This window comes from Sorex araneus, chromosome 2, assembly GCF_027595985.1.
Source record: "Sorex araneus isolate mSorAra2 chromosome 2, mSorAra2.pri, whole genome shotgun sequence".
NCBI classification, from domain to species: domain Eukaryota; kingdom Metazoa; phylum Chordata; class Mammalia; order Eulipotyphla; family Soricidae; genus Sorex; species Sorex araneus.
Window position 1 is genome coordinate 380897563 of NC_073303.1, and position 14901 is coordinate 380912463.

General features: G+C 45.9%; 1 protein-coding gene across 1 annotated transcript in view; it reads left to right on the plus strand.

Annotated features, from left to right (window-relative positions):
• The first annotated feature begins 5226 nt into the window (after positions 1–5226).
• The window catches only part of ADNP2 (ADNP homeobox 2), a 30525-nt gene continuing 20850 nt past the window's right edge, over positions 5227–14901 (plus strand). Inside the window, exons 1-2 of the mRNA XM_055125982.1 lie at positions 5227–5338; positions 13839–13959. Of these exons, the coding sequence (XP_054981957.1) occupies positions 13852–13959 (108 nt within the window). The 5' untranslated portion in view covers positions 5227–5338; positions 13839–13851. The remainder of the gene's footprint in view (positions 5339–13838; positions 13960–14901) is intronic.

The window sequence follows — 14901 nt, forward strand, 5'->3', positions numbered from 1 at the left end:
TTTATTTCCCCCACCCCGCCTTCTCTTTCTCTCTTTTGCTTCTGACATTCTGCCCATCAGATTTCAGCAAAGACATCACTTTTCTGACTAGGCTTGCCTGAGTTGGTCACCCCCCCCCCAGATTGGTATCACTGCAAACTAGTTACTAGTCCACTGATTATTATTTCCCCTATTGTTTGGTTCTGTTTACCATTAAACTGTGTGATGAGTTATACTGGTACTGCAGTATGCCAAGCTTTACTCTCCCGGTAATTTTGCAATCCCTCATTAAGATCACCTAAATTAATTGGATCAGTTTCTTCTAAAGAAATTACTTCTAGAATTATATTGTGTCTGGGATCTATTGCTCGCTAATTATTCCATAAAATGAACTAATTGTGTAATTTACAAGTTTCCATTATCTTATTTGTAATGATAAATATCACTGTATCACTGTCATCCCGTTATTCATCGATTTGCTTGAGTGGGCACCAGTAACATCTCTATTCCTCTCAGCCCTGAGATTTTAACAGCCTCTCCTTTCTCATCTTTCCCAATGATGTGAGGCTCTTTCAGGGTCAGGGGAATGAGACCTATCATTACTGTTCTTGGCATATCGAATACACCACGGGAAGCTTGCCAGGCTCTGTTGGGTGGGATACTCTCAGTAGCTTGCTGGGCTCTCCGAAAGGCATATATATATTATATATACGTATATATATATATATATATATATTACTCTCTATGATTTGTTGCCTACTGTCTGAACTCCATCAAGTATGGTGTGTAATTATGGAAAATGGGTAGAAAGTGTCGTAGAATGTGTCCAGAAAGCTGCCTGGAGCGTGGTGGCGGTTGGGTAGTGGAGGTCGGCTGCTGGGGCTGGGTCCCTTGGGGCGGGGAGGGTTCTCACACTCACCCACTCCCCTCTGGGGTGCCCCAAGTGAAAACAGCCTCGCGCGGAGTCCCAATGGTAAATATAGGAAAGTATTTGTCTAAAAGTGATTTGTATTTTAACTTTATCATCATATTAAAATAATAGACTCATGGAGTAGAGGGTTCTGTTAAATAAAGTCTAGTGCTTATTTCACTCTATACTCTCAACCTTGTTCATGGCTTGAGTTATCATCCATATTTTGAAACTTTGTATTTCTACCCCAGTCTCTCTTTTAGACCCAGACCCATATTTCCACTTATCTAGTTTTTGTTTTGTTTTTTTTTTGGGGGGATCATACCAATGGTGTTCAGGTCTTACTTTGGGCTCTGTGCTCAGGGACCTTAAAGAGGCTCGGGGATCTAACCAGCACCAGCTTCATGCAAGGCCACTGCCTTAGCCCCTGCTCTCTCTGGTCCAGGCACCCTTAATAGAACCAGGGATGTGACTCTGGTAAAACACTAGTCCTACATGTATGAGGCCCAGAATTTGATCTTCAGCAATTGACTGCAAGCTTTGTGTGTGTGTGTGTGTGTGTGTGTGTGTGTGTGTGTGTGTGTGTGATTTCAATTCTATTCCAAATCAGAGCCTTACTAGCACTGGCCTCATTATCCTTGGTGTTTCCACTGTCCATGGTCAGTTTCACTATCTCTATAGCTTCTTCACAATCATGTCCAAGGTACTATCAAGTCTTCTAGCTTACCCAAATAGATCTAAAAGCTGTCTGCTTCCCATGCTTGTCAGTGGTACAATTCCTACCACAGTTTCAGATCACCATCATATTCTACCTGGACCACTCTGATAATTCCATATTCTTACACCCACCCTTTCTCTATCATCATTCCTTATTCCATGATATAGCCACTACTCCTTCCTTCTGTCCTTCCTTCAATCCTCCCTCCCTCCCTTCCTTCCTCCCTCATTCCTTCCTTCTCTTTTCCTCTTTCTCCTCTCTCTCACCTTCTTCCTTCCTTCCTTCCTTCCTTCCTTCCTTCCTTCCTTCCTTCCTTCCTTCCTTCCTTCCTTCCTTCCTTCCTTCCTTCCTTCCTTCTTTCCTTCCTTCCTCCCTCCCTCCCTTCTTTCTTTCTTTCTTTCTTTCTTTCTTTCTTTCTTTCTTTCTTTCTTTCTTTCTTTCTTTCTTTCTTTCTTTCTTTCTTTCTTTCATATTTCTTCCTTTCTTCCTTTTCCCCAGAGGTTCTCAGGGCTTACTCCTGGCTCTGTACAGGGACCACTCCTGGCTGAGGAGACTATATGTGAGGCTGGGATTGAATCTGAGTAGGCAAGCACCGTACTCACTGTACTATCTCTCCGCCCCTGTACTTTTCAAATCATGTTTGATTCTATCAACACACACTGAAATTAGTTCATTAGCTTCCAATCAGCCTTAAAAAGACACAAATGGTGTTATTCTGTGGTTCCTGGTCGTCCCTCAAAAGATTGTTCTTTCTGTTTGCTATACACGAGCCATTCTGGTTCCTGGTCACTTGTGGTGGAGAGCCACACCACTCTCCAGGACAGCCTTTGCTGAGGCTATTCTGCTGACTGGATTCATATTGACTGCCTCTCACTACTTTTGTCTGACTACTTGTCTCTCAAGGTTGCCGTTGTGGACAAGCCTATCTAGAAGCTTGGAGAATTTCACTTCGGAAGCCTTTACCTCCTCCTCCAGCTAAAATTTCATCGTGCAGTTATTTCACTAGAGATGCTAGTCCCACATTGAAATATAAACTCAAGGTAGGGCTGTTTCTGCTTTGCTTTCTGTTCATCACCATCTCCTTGGTACCTAGTACTCCCACAACACACATACTGAACAAAGTCAAGAAAAACTAAGTTACATGTGAGTTATTCACAAAGGAACAAGGAACCATTTCCTTGTTCAACAGAGGTTTTAAATTAATCTTGGCAATTGATTTATTGTAGATGGGCATGCACAATTGTCTCTTTGTGTGTCAACTAGTCAGACTACTGATATATCCTTGAGCTAGTCATGCGTACTAGAGACAGAAGCAGAATCTAGCCTCATCTGCTCACCAAATCAGTGTCCTGATGCTGGGGCGGGGCATGCCCAGAGAAAGGACTCTTATTCTCTCAGGAGTACTGAACAGAGGTACTTTCATCAGGGAGCTGGGCCACTCAGAATTTGGAGGGCTTCCCACTTTCCCAATGTGTACAAAGGTGCTTTTGGGCAGGTATGTTGGGCTCTGGGACCAGTTTAAGATTTTTCTTGTTCTTTGGCCACCTACATTACACTCTTTACTCTCAAATGCTGACTGTGATTATAGGGGATGGCAGATGAGAAGCTGGGGGTAAGTTCAGCAAACATGTTTACTTTAGAACGAAAGTATCTGTCATTGTACCCATGGCCAAGTTGGCTGAGAAGCAGAATTAAGTGTTTGTGCTGTGACTTGCCCAGCAGAAAGTCCTACTGTCCAGTTTTTGATGTTCAGTGACCACCATTTTCTTGCACTTTGTAGAGTCTTTGAAAATGTGGGCCCTGAGTCCACTGGGTCATGCTGCTCCTTCTGTGGACACGTCTGCTCACGTCCAAGCTGTTGATTGTGTTGTTAAATGTCATTGACAGGATATACGTGTTGAAGTGTTTAGGGATGTGGTGTACTCATATATCTAAGTTTTTGATGGACCAAGGGATGAGTAATTGTATAACTACGGGGCAAATCAAATAAAAGAAATGATAGTGGTAAGACCAAAGTGATGGTGTTTAGTTATTAAAAAATTTCAACATGCTCAAAATGTTTCCAATATATTGGGAAAAACTTAACTCACTTCTTATATGCTTTATTACATCCATTGATAATATTTATACTAAAGTAGCCTATGTATGAGGGAGACATGGCATTTCTGGGTAGAACCTCACTGAGGCAGTTAGTAGACCACAGCAGAACTTGGTGTGTGCACACACACACCAATCTTGAAAGACCAAGAGCACCTACACACCCTCCCCATGTGTCCGGGTGTGCTCATAGTGGGATCTGCTACAGAGGTCAGCAGAAACCTGCATGGAGGCCACTCGAACAGAGACCACGGAGGCGTGGCGCAGGGAAGGAATTCCATGAAGGACACGGTGATGGGGTCACCGGGCTGGGGCCGGGGCCAGTGAGCAGGAGGACAGTTCCAGGCTCCTGCGAGCCTTGTCTGGACTGGGCTCCCCCTGCACGCCCTCCCACCGTGGAGCCAGAGGAAGGGCCTTGGGTCCGCCCGGCCCTGTTCCCCACCAGGGCCAAGGTCCTTCAGTTGTGCCTTGGTTTCTCGCAGTGCAAGGTCGGCGTGGTCAGCTCGCGTCTACCTGTCTTCGGGCACCGACTTAGAACTAATTCAAGCGTTCATTTCCTGTCTGTCCTGTTTGTCATCACCGACCCGAATCAGGGGAGCGGGTGGTGGAGAGTGCAGGGGGAAGGAGGCCCAGGGTTCTGGGCGCGAGGACAGTAGGGCCAGGGCAGGGGGTTGGGGCGCGGGGCAGGCCCACAGACCACATGGCGCACGCGGCTGCTGGCTCCAGGCAGGCCTGGGTGGACAGAGGAGCCATTTTGAAGGCTCCTCTGCCATGTGCCGGTCACGATGAGGAACGTCGTTGGGTGGCTTCACGCTGAAAACCAATGTGGGAAAAGCAAACTTGTAAGGTAGTGGAGAGTTTTTACAAATGTATGCACTTAACTCTCCCCATTCAACACAGAGTTGGCTCTCATTTAGGAACCAGAATTCTCAAGGAAAGGTGTGGTCTTTTCAGAGGAAAGAACTAGGAAGCCAGGAGACCCTACCCAGACTGTCCAACCAAGAGGTGTCAATCAAGGACACCCTTGTCAAAGTTTTGATAGGCCAAGCCCTACTTTCCAATGGCAGGGCAGTATTCTCTTCACAGCTGGTTTCCTATTGGCTCTAGGCCGTGGGCGGGGCCAGTATTCCTGCAGCTGCCAGTAGCTCCGCCCCTGTCTCATGCAAATGAAGGCAAAGCTGTCTGAAGCCCACGTGATGGTCACGTGGCTATAAGCTTTCTCCCCGCCTCTTTAATGACGTCACCACACCTCAAACTCTCACGAGAGTTTGTAGATGCTGGTGAGAGGCTTGAGGGCCAGTCAATTGGGGGCTAAGGGGGTCTGGGAGGGGCCTCTCACCACGGGGCTCCCAGTCCAGCCCGAGGCAAGGGCCCCAGGGGCCAGGGGGCGGTACTTAGGGGGCCCTTGCACACTCTGCCCTCATTGGCTGACTGCACTGGCATGCAAATGAGGGCTGCGTCACTTCCGGAGGCCCACCGAGCGCCATTTTCTCTTTCTGGTCTCGCTGGGAGGAGGGCTGGGGTCGCGCGGTGGGCGCGCCGACGCGGGGGTCCCGCCGGCGGGCGGAGCGTGGCCGCGGCCGGTGGGCGGCGAGAGGCGGCGGCGACGCGGCGGCGCCCCGGGCGCGCGGCAGGTAAGAGCTCGGCGCCCGTGGCGACGCCCCCGGCCCGGTCCGACCCCGGCCCGCGCGGCCCGCGGCCCCGCCCCGCGCGCCCCGCCCCCGCCCGCGCCGCGACCTTCGAGCGCCGAGTTCGCGGCCCGCCGGGCGCCGTCGGGCGGGTCACGTGTGCCGGTGGGCGCGGGCGCGGGCGGGGCGGCCCGGGCGCCGCGGGGCCGCGCCGGCTGCGGGCGCGAACTGCCCGCCGCGCCCGCGGAGTCCCGGGCGCACAGGTGCAGCGCGGCCCGGCCTTTGTGCGGCCGGACGGCGCGGGGCCGGCGCGGGGCCGGCGCGGGGCGAGGCCGGGCCGGAGCCCGGGTAGCTCGCCAGGTGTGAGCCCGGGTCCGCGGCGTGCGGGGCGTCGGTGGGCGCGGCGCAGCCTGGACCTAACGGGCACCCCACCTGCTGGAGCTGCCGTCGGAGCCAGGCGGGGGCTCCCCGGGGCGCGCCGCGGCGGCCCGGGCCCCTGGAACTTCTCCAGGCTGGGGTTTTCGGGGCGCTCCGGCGGTGCCGGGGTCGGACCCAGGCGAGCGCCCCCCGCCCGCCCCCGGCAGTGTCTGCTGGGAGACGCGGGGCAGAGCTGCCCCGTGCGGGTGGGTGCGTGCTGGGACCGAGCTCGGGGCCTGGCGCCCGCCGGACTTCTCCGCCCGAGCCGCGTATATGGTGTGTTGTTGCCGTTTGGAAAGGCGGCCTCAGTTCTGGGGGCGTCTCGTAGCAGTCGCGTATGTTCGTGTTCTGTACTTCAGGTACACAGGCTCATGCCTTGTCACCAAGCTGACGGGCAGCTGGGGGCCTAGAATTGACCCCCCCCCCCCGGTATTGCCTCGGAGATCTGTGCTTTAGAGCGACGTGGTAAATAAATGAATTAAAAAAAAAAAAGTGACGTGGTGTTCACTACCTGAATGAATTTAGTCTCTGGAGTGCTGGAGTGTAGATTTTCCTTAACAGGCTATTAAATGATGATGACTCTAAAGTGCAGATTCTTAAGTTCAAAATCGGTACTACTAGGAAGAGCTGCGGAACTAGAGCCTGAAACTAAAGTGAAGTTCAGAGAATGCAAGGCTTTATCTTACAAACCTCGGCCAATTTCAGTGAAAAAATTAGGCCGGTTTACAAACAACAGAGGTACAGAAGCCATTAAAATAAAGTTTCCTCATGTTTCCATAAACATTGGTAGTTCAAGTGTTTTTTTTTTCTATGCTAATATCAAAGTTTGGTAAAAAACCAATTCCTTTTTCTGTGTCTGAAAGCATGTTTGTATTCTCGTGGAATTGTTAAAAGTATCTGGTGTAGAAAGCTCATGATTTTAAAGAGCTAAGGTACAAGAACGATTGGGCTGGAGCAGGTAGGGTTGCACCCGGGCCAACCCGGGTTCGATTCCTCCGCCCCTCTTGGAGAGCCCAGCAAGCTACCGAGAGTATCCCACCTGCATGACAGAGCCTGGCAAGGTACCCGTGGTGTATTCGATATGCCAAAATGGAGACGTTACTGATGCCCGCTGGAGTAAATCAGTGAGCAACGGTTGACAGTGCTACAGTGATGATTCTAAAAAGGAACCAAAGACACCTTTCAAGCACTCCCCGGGAAATAGTTTCTTGTGCATGCTAGTGGAATGTTTGGTAGTTCCATGTCTACCACAAGCTGTAAAATTAGAGGTAATTTCATGTGAACTGAGGTTGATGAGTGTGTTGGTGGTAGCTTGCCTTTCGTAATGGTAAGGATACTGTTTTAATGGAGTTCTAAGAACATGTGACAAATAACACCAATAAAGGATTCATAAATATGAAAGTTTATTTCCTCGTTAATCCATTGGTATCTGTATGGAATCTTGCATCATAGAATGGATAATCCATGGCGAAAACAAGTTTTCTGTCAGCCAAATGATTGTCAGTGTCTGCAGCTTCTCTTGTGGAAGTTCCGTGGCCCTGCAGCTCCTTCCTTCTCAAAACCCTGAGTAAGATTAGCTCTTGCTATGTAAGGCCTAACTGCTCGTTGCGAGTTTTATTTATTTGTGGATGATATTTTCACCTTGACCATTCTGTTTAGCCATCAGTTTTGGGGAAAGAACTCCAAAAAAGAGCTATTAGTGGGACTTAAGGAGGAAATAAAAGCAGGCTTGTTAGTGGAACTCATATAACTCAGTTTTGTTGAGACTTGTACTGGCCACAGAAGCCAGCCTGGGCTTGAAAATGACCTTGTGTTTAGTTTTTAGAAATGCGTCATGAGATTGTTGACAGCTTCCCAGTTTGAGTCTGCTTTTGAAGGCTAGAACCCAGTTAACTGCATTTTGCTTTAAATTTTATTGTTTTACTTTATTTCTTATGATTTTTCTATTTCCCCAGGTCTGATAGTGCTAGATGATAGTGCTAGATAGCCACCCCCAGTCTCTTCTCTGATCCAAAGATATGCTTTTCATATAGGCAACTTCCCGGAAAACTTGTTTCAAATCAAGCTTCTAAAAGATTTATGTCCTTCACACTCTCCCATAATTTATTACCTCACTTTGTGATTGTCTCCCTGTTTCACTTACTTTCCCTTTAGACTTCTGTCATTTATGATACTGATCTATGTATGTGGGATGTTTTGAACTCCATCCTTCAGTCTTTGGTAATTTTTCCTTTTAACTTCATAGCATTTTTCACATGCCCTATGATTCTTTTATTCCTTTTGTTCATTTTATGAATGTTTGCTATGTATTATGCATTATGATAGGTCTTGACATGCAGATAAATCATATTTCCTGCCCTAAAAAACGTTCAGTTCAATGGGCAGACATTAGAAGTAGGTGATTGCAGTGTGGTGAGATGAGTACAGTGATTGACCCTAATCACCACAGGATCCTAGGAGGGAAAACACATTTATCCTTGGGGGAGGGCATAGAAGAGGTACAGTATCGTGGGTTTTTTTTTTTTTTTTTTGGCTTTTTGGGTCACACCTGGCGATGCACAGGGGTTACTCATGGCTCTGCACTCAGGAATTACCCCTGGCGGTACTCAGGGGGACCATATGGGATGCTGGGAATCAAACCCAGGTCAGCCACATGCAAGGCAAACGCCCTACTCGCTGTGCTATCGCTCCAGCCCCACGGTACAGTATCTGGCTCTTAAAATGATCACAAAATCTTGGAAGATATTTTCAAATTTCCCGTAAAACATGTTCAAATTATGGTTTTTCTAATTACCCCATTAGTAATGGTCATCAGTTTGTAAATGTTTCTTGGGTCAGTTGTCACCCATTTCTCCTAATTTTTTTTTATTTGAATATCATTGTTTCCAGTTTTTCTTTAGTTTTAAATTTTAGGCCACACTTTGCAATACTTATGGCTTACTCCTGGTTCTGTGCCCAGGGATCATTTCTTGCAATATTGGGAATTGAACCCAGGTTGGCCATGTGCAAGGCAAGCAGCTTCCTAGCTGTACTGTCTCTCTCTCTCTTTTTTTTTTTTTTTGTCTTTTTTGATCACACCTGGCAATGCACAGGGGTTACTCCTGGCTTTGCATTGAGGAATTACTCCTGGCGGTGCTCAGGGGACCATATGGGATGCTGGGATTCAACCCGGGTTGGCCATGTGCAAGCAAACGCCCTACCCTGTGTTCTATCGCTCCAGCTCCTGTACTGTCTCTTTGACCCCTTACTTGATTTTACACTTTCTAGCTTAGACCTTAGAATTTTCCTTTGGGAAGAAGGGAGATAGTTTAAAGGACTAGAACACAGTGGCCTGCCTGTAAAAACCCTGGGTTCAATCCTCCCCAGACCTCAACTGTCACTGTCATCCCATTGCTCATTGATTAGATTGAGCGGGCACCAGTAACATCTCCATGTAAGACTTATTGTTACTGTTTTTGGCATATTGAATATGCCACAGGTAGCTTGCCAGGCTCTGCCATCAACACTGCCTGAAAATTTTTTTCCTTTTTTAAATTTGTTCTTAGCTGCTAGAGTTCTGTGAAATTACTTTTTTTTTCTCCCTGATTATTAGTAGTAATTGGGGGAGATTGATAAAAACTATATAAATACTTCATTCCTCACCAGCTTTCAGTTTTTTTAGTAAGCTTTATTACTATGACTTAAGCTTATGTTTTTATGGGTTATACATTGTGTTATTATTTTGCTTCCTGGCAGTGTGCAGGGGTTACTCCTGGGTGGGCTGCTTGCAAGGCAAATGCCCTACCTGCTCACTATGACTCTGGCTCCTGGATGTTATTGCCAGACACCAAACCTACTCCAAAACCTTGTAAAAGGAAACAGTTCACTTACAGGTCTTGTTCCATCAGGATTCAGATGGGAGCAGGGAGAGACTTGTTTCTGTTGGGCAGTGTCTTGGAGCTCACCTGAGAAGAGTGAAAGGCAGCAGGTGCCTTGACAGCTCAGGGCCTTAGGAGTTCTTTATATTTCTGACTGGTGAAGATACGGAATCTTTGGGGCGCCTCTCTCTCTGTGTCCCAGTGAGCTTCCTCAGCATGTGGTGTCAGGATTGAACAGAACTGGTCCACAGAGCAGGCTGATGAGAGTTGTCTTTTTGTGGTCTAGTCTTGGCAGCACTTGGCATTTGTTTCACTATATTTGTTTGTCAAGGTTTCCCCCATCTTTTGTGGGAGGAGTATCAGGTTTTTTTTGTGGGGGGCACATCTGGCAGTACTCAGATCTAGTCTTGGCTTTGTGCTCAGGGATCATCCCTGGTATGATTTGGGAACCTTATGGGGTGCCAGGGAGGTTGAGGGCAAGGCAAGTGTCTTTCCCACTTGCTGTACTACCATTCTGGCTCTCAAGTTCATCTTTAAGAGTATGGAATGGGAGTTAGTGTATTATCTATGGAAAATTTCGTTTGTTATAGGTTATAATTTGATAATACTAGTATTTAATGCCCAAGTTATTCCAGTTTTGGCTGTGGGACCTTTTTGAAGTTGACAACTTGTATGCCTTTTGGCATGTCTCACTATTTGAGCAACTTACTTTCTGGCATGAGACATTTTAGTTTTATCTTGTTTTCATTTTGTCCATGGCCCAGACCTATAATCAGCCATTCGTTCAAAGAAGCCTGGTTCGTTTTAATGGAAGGTGGTGTTTAGAAATGAAAGTTGGGCTTTATAGGGTATATTACTGCTTTCTGGTTTTTAGGGGATAGTTACAATATTTAAAAACATTTTTAAAGTTATTATACTACTGGAGCAATAGCCCAGCCAGTAGGGCGTTTGCCTTGTACATGGCTGACCTGGGTTTGATTCCTTCGTTCCTCTCGGAGAGCCCGGCAAGCTACCGAGAGTATCCCGCCCGCACGGCAGAGCCTGGCAAGCTACCTGTGGCATATTCGATATGCCAAAAATAGTAGCAGCAAGTCTCACAATGGAGATGTTACTGTGCCCACTCAGCAAATCGATGAACAATGGGAGGACAGTGCTCCAATGCAGGTCCTATGTTTATAGTATGTATTGGTATTGATGTACTCAGTTACAGCATATAGCTTTATTTTGTTGTATGTTAAAAATAGTCACCTCTTGGGGCTGGAGCAATAGTATAGCGGGTAGGGGATTTTCCTTGCACACGGCCGACCCGGGTTCGATTTCCAGCATCCCATATGGTTCCCTGAGCACCGCCGGGGATAATTCCTGAGTCTGGAGCCAGGAGTGACCCCCTGTGCATCACCAGATGTGACCCCAAAAAGCAAAAAAAAAAAAAAAAAGTCTCCTCTTTCTTTTACTCCACTCAAATGCCATAGGGTGTGTTTTAATTTTATACCTTTTCAGGTTTTTTGCTTGTTTTATTTTCTGTTTTTGTGCCATACCTGGCAGTGCTCAGGGGTTACTCCTGGCTCTGTACTCTGAAATTACTCCTGGAAGTGGGGTGCCAGGGATAAAACCTGAGAGTGCTATCTTCCAGTTCCTCTTTTCAGTTAATTTAAGAATTTTATTAAGATGTAATTTATAGGGACCAGAGAGATAGTATAGTGGAGAAGATGCTTGTTTTGGACACAGCTCCCCAGGTTTAATTTTCTAGCACTGCATATGGTTATTAAGCTTCACTACAAATGATTTCTGAGCAGCAACTAGGTTTGACCCCCCAAAAACAAACAAAAAAAGATATGAGGGGATAGAGTGATAGTAGAGCAGGTAAGCTGTTTGCCTTGCATGCAGCTGACTTGGGTTTGATTCCTGGCACCCCGTTAGTTCCCCTGTGCCCTGCCACTGCCAGGTGTGGCTCCTCCCAAAATGTGATTTGTATATCATAAAACATACTTAAAATATACAACTGAATGATTTTTTTTTTCTTTTTGTGTCACACCCAGCAATGGTCAGGGGTTATTCCTGGCTTTGCTCTCAGAAATTACTCCTGGCAGTGCTTGGGGGACCATATGGGATGCCGGGGATTGAACCTGGGTCGGCCGCGTGCAAGGCAAACGCCCTACCCGCTGTGCTATCGCTCTGGCCCCGACAACTGAATGATTTCTTTTCAGAGTTGCATACACTTTTTTGGGGGTTTGTTTTTAGGCCACATCTGGAGTTGCTCAGGGGTTACTCCTGTGGTGCTGGGGGTACCACATGTGGGGTGCAGGGAATAAAACCTGAGTTGCCACGTGCACGGTGAATGTCCTGCCTGCTATACTATGGCTCTGGCTCTGCCACAATGTTGTATATGCGTCATCTTATCTGATTTTTGAGCATCTTCATTATTCCTAAAAGAAGACCTTTTCCCTTTAGCCACTACGTGCTAGTTCACCTCAGGCCCAGGCAGCTACACTCCTGTTTTATTCTCTAGATTTATCCCTTCTGACTCTTCATATAAATAGAATCAGTTTGTGGTCCTTGGTGTGTTGGTTCTTTCTCTTAACAGAATGTTCCTCTTGGTTCTTCACATTGTGGCCTGTTTTAGTACTTCCATTTAATGCCAGATACCCGAAGGCTAGACCACATTGACCAGTTGATAGACATTTGGGTTGTATCTGCTTTTTGGCTATTCTAAGTAAAGCTGCTGTGAACATTTTATAAGGTTTTGTGTGTGAATGCTTGTTTTTAAGTTCTCCTTGCTGGAATTGCTGGTTCATGTGATTGTTTTCTGTTTAATCTTTTTGTGGGACTGCTGGATTGTTTTCCAGAGGGGTTGTGTTGTCATTCATGACTACCAGCAGTGGATGAGATCTAGTTTCTTTGTGATAGGCCCCTTTTCTTTTCACACTTGACCCATCCTGCTAGGTGTGAATTAGTAGCTCCTTGTGTGTGTGGTTACTGTCCCCCTTGCTTTTTGGGTTACACCTGGCAATACTCGGGTTACTCCTGACTCTGCTCTCAGGAATCATTCCTGGCCGTGTTCAGGGGGCCATATGGGATGTGGGGGGTTGAACCTGTGTCAGCCACATGCAAGGCAAATGCCCTATCTGCTGTACTATCTACTATCGCTTTGGCCTCTCTCCTTGTGGTTTTATTATTTATTTTTCATAGCGAATGTTTAACATTTTTTCATGTGCTTAATGGCCATTAGTATATTGTTTTGAGTAATAATTTTCTTTGCTGGTTTGTCCATTTTTAAACTGGGTTATCTTTTTTGTTTTTGCTCTTTGGGTCACACCTGGCGATGCACAGGGGTTAATCCTGGCTTTGCACTCAGGAATTACTGCTGGCAGTGCTCGGGGGACCATGTGGGATGCTGGGAATTGAACCCAGGTTGGCTGTGTGCAAGGTAAATGCCCTACCCACTGTGCTATCACTCCAGCCCCTAAACTGGGTTATCTGTTAATAATTTATAAGAATTCTTTAATCTAGATAAAAGTTCCTTATAAAGTATTGTTTATACATATACTGTCTTTCCATCGAAGCACAAAAGTGTTTTATTTTGTAGGTTGAACTTAGTAGTAGTTGTTGCTGAAGCTTTCGGGAGTGTTATCTAAGAATCCATGTTTATTTATGTCTGTAGTCTCTTCTAAGGGAGTTTTAAAGTTTTAACTCTTACTGAAAAAGTATTTGCATTTTGGATTAATTTTATATACATGACTTAAGGAAAGAAATCAACTAATTTTAATGCGTCTGGCTATCTAGTTGTCAGCATAGTTTGTTGAAAATCACTCATAGTGGGGCATGAGCAATAGCACAGCGGGTAGGGCGTTTGCCTTGCACATGGCTGACCCAGATTCTATCCCGGCATCCCATATGGTCCCCTTGCACCGCCATGAGTAACTACTGAGTGAAGAGCCAGGAGTAAACCCAGAGCATTGCTGGGTGTGACCCCAAAAGCAAAAAAAAAAAACTCACGGTGTTTCACCAACCCTATTTTTTTGTATTTTGTTTGGGAGGGCTTTTTTTTTTGACCATACTTGGCACTGTTGCAGGCCCATTGCTGGGGGAATCACTCCTGGTGGTGCTGGGGGATGGGGACCCTGAAGTGCTGAGGGTTGGACCCGGCTCTCCCATATCTCTCTCCACCCCCCCAACATAATCTTTTTAAAAATACACATACTTATTACAGTTTTGTCTTACTCTCTTTGAAGGAAAATTTCAAAAATGTTTCAAATTCCTGTGGAAAATCTTGACAACATCAGGAAGGTACGGAAAAAGGTGAAAAGCATTCTTGTGGACATTGGGTTTGACAGCTGCAAGGACCTCCTGAAGGTAAGAACATACAGGACAGAGAAGAGAAGACAGTGACATTGAGATGTTAGGAGGGGTTTTGAAGGGAAAATCTGAACTGAAAGTATTTGCAGAATGAGGAAGATGCTTCATGCATATATATATATATATGTATATATGTATTATGTTCATATATATGTGTGTTGACATCATTAGTTCTTATTTTTTTTACAAGTGATTTTATTTTCAATTTTTTTTTTTGCCACACCCTGCAGTTCTCAGGGTTTACTCCTGGTTCTGTGCTCAGGGATCATTCCTGGCAAGGTGTGGGTGGCCAAATGAGATGCCAGGGATCAAATCTGGGTCAGTCACATGCAAGGCAAGTGCTGTACTACTGCTTAGTCCTAACCCCCTCAGATTTTTAGTTACTTTTAGAAGGGGAATTTTGTTTAGTTATGAAGTATCTTTGCTTTTGATCTTTCAGAGGAGTATTTTGAACTAATGTTTTAGCAAGAAGAATATTAATAGCTTTATTTCCCAGTACTGTTAATCAGTAAATGAAAATGCTTGTGATACAATAGTTTATTTTTCTTGACTTGTACATTTAATACATGCAGTCTTAGGAAAGTTTAAGAAGTAAAAAGAATATCGTTTATTGATTTTTTTTTTTTTATTGTTTTTGGGCCACACCAGTGGTACTGAGGGATGACTCCTGGCTCTGTGCTCAGGGACCACTCCTGGCATGGTTTGGGGGACCATATGAGTGCTGGGCATTGAACCTGGGTTGGCCATGTGTAAGACAGGGCCTATAATGTTTCTCTGGCTTCTTACTTTATTGATACTATGTTTTTGTATAATTTTCTTTTATATGAATATATGGTTGATGCATATATAGTGAAATTATTGCTTCTGTATACCACAGTCATTGATTACCCAATGCATATTTCACTTAAAATTACTGAAGTAGGAACAATGACTACTTTG